At 57.8% G+C, this 8,170-nt stretch overlaps 1 protein-coding gene across 2 annotated transcripts; it reads left to right on the forward strand.

The window, feature by feature from the left end:
- LOC117673480 (beta-1,3-galactosyltransferase 4-like) lies at nt 1-5,442 on the forward strand. 2 transcript variants are annotated; one of them, XM_060690183.2, is made up of 2 exons: nt 1-167; nt 3,458-5,442. In XM_060690183.2, exons 1-2 carry the CDS (start codon nt 159-161, stop codon nt 4,544-4,546), a joined length of 1,098 nt encoding a protein of 365 aa, XP_060546166.1. In that variant the 5' UTR covers nt 1-158; the 3' UTR covers nt 4,547-5,442. The 2 variants fall into 2 exon arrangements, with proteins under 2 accessions (XP_060546166.1, XP_034286780.3); XM_034430889.3 differs by having other exon boundaries at nt 16-828.
- Nucleotides 5,443-8,170: the final 2,728 nt, after the last annotated feature.

The following is an 8,170-nucleotide window of genomic DNA, read 5'->3' on the forward strand; positions in this document are numbered from 1 at the left end:
GGAGGGAAGGGACGCCTGAGCTGGGCTGGGTTTTCCCAGAAAGGGCAGCCAAGAAGTCTGGCGAGAAGCAGGAAGTGAAGCTTTCCGCCCTTTATTTCTGCAGAGAGAGAAAGTTCACACTTGGGACTGAGGCCCAAAGGAAGGGCCCAGAGTAGGAGATGCCTCAGGTATTTACACAAAAAGTTTCCTTTGCTATTTAGCATCCATCCATGCGGATCAGTCTTTCCACCTGGATATTTGCCTTTGTCCTTCTGGGTACAAGGTTCCATTTAGCGTTACTTTGTGAAACGTTTTTAATCCTGACATTCTCCGGCGTTTCCTGTTGCACATCTGCGGTTTGTCACTTTTCACAGACAGCCACAAAAAGCACAGGCAGTCCGGAGAGAAATTTGATCCGTTCTCACTTTTTGGCGCCTTCCTTCTGTACACTCTGATCGCTTCCTGGCTGCCTTGCTGTGGTGAAAGGTGACTTTTCTTATGAAGGGGGGATTCCCCTCCCAGAGAAATTACGGCCTTTGCTGCTGCTGCTGCTGCTCTCTGGAGGACTTAAAGGGGGCTTTCCCCATTTGGAGGATTCCCCTGTTTTCCATTCTTAAGCTGTCAGAACCTTCCCTGACCAAAGTCCAGCCGGTCAGCCTGGGAAAAGCAAAGGGGCTGATTGTTGCCAACTGTGGAAAAGGGGCCCTTTCCCTCTCTGCCCCTCCCTCGACAGAGCCAGGCTCCGCCCTCCCTGCCTCCCTGGGTGTCACCTGTGCAGGTAGATTTTGGGTAGCAACGGTGCCAGGAAACACGGATCCTGTCCTCTCCTCTCCTGCAGAAACCCCAAAGGTATTTCTGTGCCCTGAAAGACCCCCAGCTGGGTGGGAGGGGGGGGGAAAGGGGGACTCCTGGCTTCCCTCCAGCCCATGTCAGGAATACCTGCCCCCTCCTCCTCTCCCTACCCACACCTCCAATGGCGAGTGGGCTCGCTCTGGGCATCGGGTGGCCCGCAGGTGCCACAAGGGCATCGCCAGGGAGAAACTTCCCTGCCAGCCTCCACTTCCCTAACATCCCAGCAGCTCCGTTTGCCGCAAGGCAGGGCTTCCTGCTTCAACCAGTCCGGAGGCTGAAACTTGCCCCAGCATATTTTATCCCTAAGAGGGCCTCTCTTTCCTGGGAACCAATGATGGGCCCAACCTGTCTGGGTTCAATGGGAGCTGGCCAGATGCAGCCGCAGCAGCAGCCTCAGGAGGCCTCTGGACCTAAAGGCCGGGACCACGGAGAGGAAGGGGCTGCCGTCTCCTTCTCCTGCCGGAGGACCCTCCACAAGGAGCTGCAGAACCTGCCTGGACCTCCGCCCAGGGGCGCTTCTGGGGTCGTCTTGCGGGGGGCGCTGGGAAGGGAGGCAAAGGCAGGGAAGCTTCCCATGCAGGGCGGGGCCCAGCCTCTCCTCCGTGCCCAAACAGTCCCAGGAAAGGCAAAATCTTACACGGTCATGCCCAGCTGCAGGAGCAGCCCGTGAACGTGGGACGCCTTGGGAGGCTGGGCAGGGATCTCCTGGCCAAACTAGCTGAACATAGAAACACAGAAAACCGTTGAGAGAAAAAGACCTGGTGCCCTTTCAGTTATCTTTATTTTTTAAATTTTTTTTTGGTCTGATGACGGACCTTCATCGCAAGCATGTTTCAACTCTGTTACTGGTGAAAAATGCCCTTCCTTCCTTCCTTTTGGGAAAAGCAGGGCTTTTCCTGCTTGGCCCTGCGGGGTGGGGGAGGGGAGCAGATGGCCTCTCTGCAGCCAGCAGGGAGGGCTCAGCTGGCACAGGAAGGGGGGCCCTTCGGAAGGAGAGGCAGAGGCTGGAACAAGCAGCCTCCCCAAGGAGAAATGCCCAGAAGCCCCTGTGGCACCTGGGGGAGGGTAGTTAAGGTGGAATCAAAGGTCCCCCTGCTTCAGGCATGCCCAGGGCCCCGACAGGCAGCAGCCTGTCCGCAGGAGGCAGGAAGGTGGATGGCTGGCCAGCCATGACCTCCACCTGGCTGGGCTTGCAGAGCTACTTGCTGGACCGGCTGCCAGAACCCACACGCTGCAACCCAGCAGCCAGGTGCTAGGCATCCTCAAACGCTCGGGAACAACGGGGTGCACCAACCCAGGTCTGCCCTCCAAGAGGTCCCTGGGACGTGCCCGACTGTCAGCCACAGAGTCCGCTGGGCTTCTGGATTTAGAGCAGGTGCCGGAGGAAGCCCCGAGAGCCAGGCTCCAGGGTAGGCTGGCACAATCTCGGAGCTGAAGCACCAGAGGAAATGGGTGGAGGAGCTCATGAGCAACTGGCTTAACGGGGGGGGGGGGTCGAATTTCACCTGAGGGGGCCGAGCTGGGTGGGAAGGCCCCACTTGGGTTAGCCAAGGCCCAGGCAAGGATGCCCATCTGGTCTGGGTGGAACCGAGGAAGGAAGAGGGACAGAGGTTCCCTAGTTGGGTTCCTGGGCCTGACCTGATCTCCAGGCTTCCTTTCCTTGGGTTGGGATCCCCGATTCCTTTCCTGGGCCAGGCCTAAAGCAGCTCTGCCCTGAAGGAAACACAGATCCCCAGGGAAGCCAAGTCCCTTCCAGCCGAAGGATTCCAAGTGTAGCTGAGACTTCCCAAAGTTTGGGAATGCATGCAAAGTTTCCCCCTGGATCTGCACTCTGTCATGGCCTCAGGCCGGCCCTGGTGGATCTGGCGCAGGGCGTCTTTCTCCAGAGGCCGCGGAGGCTCCCCACTTCCCCGGTGCCTCTTACAAGACCACCCACCCCTGTGGAATTGGAGTTCTGTTTCTTAGCCAAGATCCTGGCCTTGTCTCCGCTCAAGGCCATTGCTTCCCTTTGCCCCTTTCCCTAACCAGCCCCCATCCCGTCATTGGCCAGGACCCCCATCCATCAGATGAGGAGCAAGATAAGCAGCCTTATTGGCGAGGGAGTTCTAACGCGCAGGGTGGTGGGGCCCCTTAATTCCTCCAAATGGGCAATGCTGTGGGACTCTGAGGGCCCCTGGGGGGGAAAGCAGGGTCTGGCAGGGTAGGCGGGCAGCTCTCTTAGCTGGAGTATTGAGAACGGTGCCTGCCTGGTGGCACACAGAGGCAAGAGTGAGGCTGGCACTCAGAGCAGCTCCGTAATGGGCATGCAGCCCACCCACAGCTGGGCACAACCAAGCGAGTGTTAGCCCTGTGCGGCACCACCGCATCCCTGCCTTTGGCGGAAGGAGGGAACAAAGGAGGGATGAAAGCAGCTGCCACATTATTGCCAACGTGGCGACCACTCCCTCGGCCAGTCTTGTGAGGTGCTGCTCCCCGGGAAGGGTGCGGAGGCTCCTGGGGAGGCCGTTTCATCTCATCCCATCGGCTGCAGTGTGACACGGGGCCTCCTTCGTAGAGTGCAGGAGGTGAAATGGGCTCAGCCACCCTTTCTTCTCTGGCAGGGCTGACGTCTCCTCCTCTCTTGCAGGCCCTCCTGGAGCCCCTGCTGCTGTCCATGACTGTCATGACACCCTGCCGGAAGCGCTGCCTGTGCCGCTCGGCCCAGCTATTGGTCGGGCTGCTGTGCATCCTGGCCACCCTCTTGGTTCTCAGCTTCCTGGCCGCCATTCGTCATGAGGAGCTGCTCTCACGCTCAGTGCCCTTCCTGATGGGCAGCGGTGTGGGGAAGCGACACATAGACACCCTGCTCCTGCCGCCACCCAACGCCTTCCCGCTTTCCCCATTGCCCTGTGCCCTGACGGACCCCTGGCTACTGGTGCTAGTGGCCAGTGCGACTGGGCATGCGGCCCGGCGGGCAGCAGTGCGGCATAGCTGGGGGAGTGTGAGGGTGACAGGAGGGCGCAGCATGCGCACCGTCTTCACGCTGGGGCTACCTGGGGATGTGGCGCAGCAGGCAGCACTGGAGCATGAGGCGGCCGAGCACGGCGACGTGTTGCAGGCACGCTTCACCGACACCTACGCAAACCTAACACTGAAGACGCTGGCGATGCTGGGCTGGGCTACCACCCACTGCCCCACCGCCCGCTTCCTGCTCAAGGCTGACGATGATGTCATCCTCAACCTGCCTGCCCTGGTACGATACCTGGAGCGGCTGGCCGGCCCACCCACTGCCTATCTGGGCCAGGTTTACTCACACGTGGCACCCATCCGCGACCCACATAGCCGGTACTACGTGCCCACCTCTCTCTACCCGGAACCCACCTTCCCACCCTACTGTAGCGGCCCTGCCTATGTTCTCTCTGCCCCAGCCGCCGCGGCTGTTCTGGGTGCTGCACGCCAGCTGCCGCTGCTGCCCATAGAGGATGTGTTTGTGGCGTTGTGCGCCCGCTATGCTGGCATTGCCCCGCACCACCTGAAGTATATGGCCGGGGCTACCCACTATCCGCCTGATGCCTGCTGCTACTGGGAGGTGCTCTTCAGTGTGCACGAAGTGCCGCCTGACGAAATGCTGTCCATGTGGGAGGCAGCTGAGCACCCGTGCACCGCCTGGCAGCGCTTCCTTGGCCTGATCCGCTGCCAGGTACTGGCCTGGCTGGCCATGGAGGACACCCCGTGACTGCTTTCCCACCCACCCACCCCCGAGGACCATGGGAGGAGCCCACCTGGGAGTGGCTATCCGGCCTTGGACAAGCAAAGGGATTGACTGACTCATGGAAGCACTGCCAGGAGCTCCGCCTAGGACCCCACAGCTGCCTGCCTGGATGCTGAGCTTCCCTCTTGGGTCTACAGGTCGAGACTCTGCCAGCCATGAGAGTGCCAGGCTGCCCTGGTTGACTCTCCGGCCGATATGGGCCTTAGACCTGAAAAACTGAAGGAAGGACAAAGGGGTCCGCCTGGTCAGTGTTTGTTTAGAGGTCATTCATCCCCGACTGGGGTACCCTCCTCTCTTTGGCAACCGGAGGTCAAAGTGGACTTTTGACAGCATCAGCAACAATGGAGAGATTGCCCCATAGAGCTATGGGTGGGGCCTGAAGGGGCTTGGATGTCACGTGGGGCTGTCTCTGGCGGGATGAGATGACTCATGGTGCCCAGGTGGGCACAGATAGCTGGGCGTGGCTGGATCGGCGCAGAATTTGCACTGGCTAACTGGACATGGGGACAATTCTGGGAGAATGACCTTGTCAGCTTTGGAAGCCATATTAGGCCGGAAGCTTCCATGCTGCCACCTTCTGGTGTGTGGGAAAGTAGGAGGAGGGCTTTAGTAGAGGGGTTTTTGGTAGACATAATAGCATTCTTCCTGTCGGTCAAGGTCAGGGCGAACTGGCATCTGGAGAAGGAGTGGTCAGAGTGCTGAGTCGAGATGGGACGGACGTTGATTGGGGCATGTGATGGACTGGAGGGAGGGGGTGGTTTTGGGGGTTTTGATTTACTGAGGGAAAACCTGGAACTCTCAGATTCGGGTTTTCCCCGATGTGCCAGTTTGCCTATTCTAGTAAAGAGAACTTTGGAAAATGCTGGCTTCAGAGTCTTTACTCGGAGTGGGGTTTTCTGGAACCCTGACAGACTTCTCATTTGGCATGCTGGGCACTTGTCCGCCTACACACCATTCCGAGTGTGGGAAAATTTATCCCCATCCGTGCTGGGAACCTGCCAATTGTGCCCGGGCTTGAGGAGGATGATTTCTCCTTTGGGGGAGCTGTGTGCGTGAAGACATACTCACACCATTATGAATTTGGGGACTTTTATAAACTTTCCTTCCTCACCATGCTTAGCAAGCTGGAGGCTCGACTTCGGGGCACAGATTTTTAATTCTGCAGATACACGGGGACTTCATTGTTCCTTTTTCCCTTCAACGTTGCTTTTGCAGCACCTCCCTTTGCAAACGTCCTCCAGAACAAACTTTTAATGCCCTGTGATAGCCACTCCCTGCTGGTCCATGATCTGCATCTCACTGGCAGCTTGTGATGCTACAATAAGGCAAGTCCTCAAGCTTGGAATGGTAATGGTGTGTGTGTGTGTGTGTAGGTTCCTTCTCCGAGCTTGTGGGTTGGTTTCTGAAAGTTTCATTACCAGGCTGTGTAACATCTTCAGCAGAGCTTGGGGGAGTGTAAAGTGTTCCTCTGCTTATAATGGCTCCGTGTGGTCAGTAGGTCTTGTGAGGTCACGTCAGGTCACATAGGATCAGGGTCTTTTGGTGGGTGAGGTATGGATTGCGTCTGGAGGGCTCGGGATAGGGGTTGCTCCTGTATCCTGGTCCTGTTAGACCTCTCAGCGGCTTTTGATACCATCGACCATGGTATCCTGCTGCGCCGGTTGGAGGGGTTGGGGGTGGGGGGCACCGTTTTGCGGTGGTTCTCCTCCTATCTCTCCGACCGGTTGCAGTCGGTGTTGGCAGGGGGGCAGAGGTCGACCCCGAGGCGCCTTGTTTGTGGGGTGCCAGAGGGGTCGGTCCTCTCGCCCCTTCTGTTCAACATTTATGTGAAGCTGCTGGGTGAGATCATCCGTGGCTTTGGGGTGGAGTTCCATCTGTACGCTGATGATACTCAGCTGTACATCTCCACCCCAGGCCATCCCAACGATGCCCTTGAAGTGATGTCCCGGTGCCTGGAGGCCGTGCGGATCTGGATGGGGAGGAACAGGCTTCGACTCAACCCTTCCAAGACTGAGTGGCTGTGGCTTCCGGCGTCCCGATATAGCCAGCTGGTGCCATCGCTGGCTATTGGGGGCGAGTTATTGGCCCCCACGGAGAGGGCTCACAACTTGGGTGTCCTCCTGGATGCACGGCTGTCTTTAGAAGAGCATATGACGGCCGTGGCCAGGAGGATTTTCTATCAGGTTCGCCTGATATGCCAGTTGCTTCCCTTTCTGGATCGGGACTCCTTATGCAGAGTCACTCAGGCATTCGTCACTTCCCGCCTGGACTACTGCAATGCTCTCTACATGGTGCTCCCCTTGAGGAGCACCCGGAGGCTCCAACTGGTGCAGAATGCGGCCGCGCGGGGGATTATGGGAGCGAGGGGGCGCTCCCATGTGACACCTCTCCTGCGTGAGCTGCATTGGCTTCCAGTGGTCTTCCGGGTGCGCTTCAAGGTGTTGGTTACCACCTTTAAAGCGCTCCATGGCATGGGACCTGGGTATTTGCAGGACCGCCTTCTGCCGCCGATAGCCCCCCACCGACTCAGGGTGTCGTCAGCCAGGCAATGTCGGCTGGCGACCCGCAGGGGGAGGGCCTTCTTTGTGGCAGCTCCTGCCCTCTGGAACGATTTGCCCCCGGAGATACGAAGGATATCGGATCTCCCGGTCTTTCGCCGTGCCCTAAAAACTTTTCTTTTCCATCAAGCAGGGCTGGCGTGAAACCCCCCCTTTTTTTAGCTTTTTAAATTGTCAATGGGTTTTAGTTTGAACGTTTTAAATTTTGGGCCAAAGTCATTAAATTCTTTTAAAAATTTTAAATTTTGTATTGGTATGTGTTTTAGTTCTGGCTGTGCACTGCCCTGAGTCCACTAGGAGAAGGGCGGTATACAAATTGAATAAAATAAAATAATAAAAATAAATAAGTGACTGTCTTGTGATGGGGAGGTCACACCAGGCGAGGTGTGTGTGTGTGGGTGTGTGTGCGCGCGCGCATGCTTGGCTTTAGGCAGTTCAGGGACGGGAGAAGGGGGGTGAGAATCTGTTACGCCAAGCCAGAATACGAGGCACTTGTGAAGGCAGCAACTGGGGTTTCTCAGCCGGGAGTTGAGGCGTCCGTGGGACACAGGAGGAGCCTTGCAGGTGCCGAGATCCAGCAGTGCATGTGTGTGTGTGTGGGGGGGGGTTTAGCCCTTGGGCAAGGGAGATCCTCTGTAGCATGAAACCCCCTGCCGGTGTCCAATGCCCAGGAATACTTTTGGGGGTGCTACTTCGCCCCCCTCATCCCAAGGATGCTTTGTGCCTCCTGGAAGCCCCCCTTCTTTGCCAACTGCTGAGGGTTGGGAGGCAGGGGCAGCCCCCCCTCCTTCAAAGGGCCAGAGAGATGACACACATCTACAACCATGCGAAAGCGCAGTTACTTTACTGCTCCTGGCGCCCCAAAAGCGGACTGGTGACAGCAGAGGCAGAGGGCGCCCTGCTCAGCTCGGCTGACTCACTGAGGTTGCACACGCAGGACACCCGATTTGGAGCCGTGGGCAGCCTCGGTGAGTCTGGAGGAGCACAAGATCGTGCAGCCGAAAGCTACTGTTCTCTGCGCCAAAAACTT

Source organism: Pantherophis guttatus, chromosome 2, assembly GCF_059756535.1.
Source record: "Pantherophis guttatus breed Tessera chromosome 2, ASM5975653v1, whole genome shotgun sequence".
NCBI classification, from domain to species: Eukaryota; Metazoa; Chordata; class Lepidosauria; order Squamata; family Colubridae; genus Pantherophis; species Pantherophis guttatus.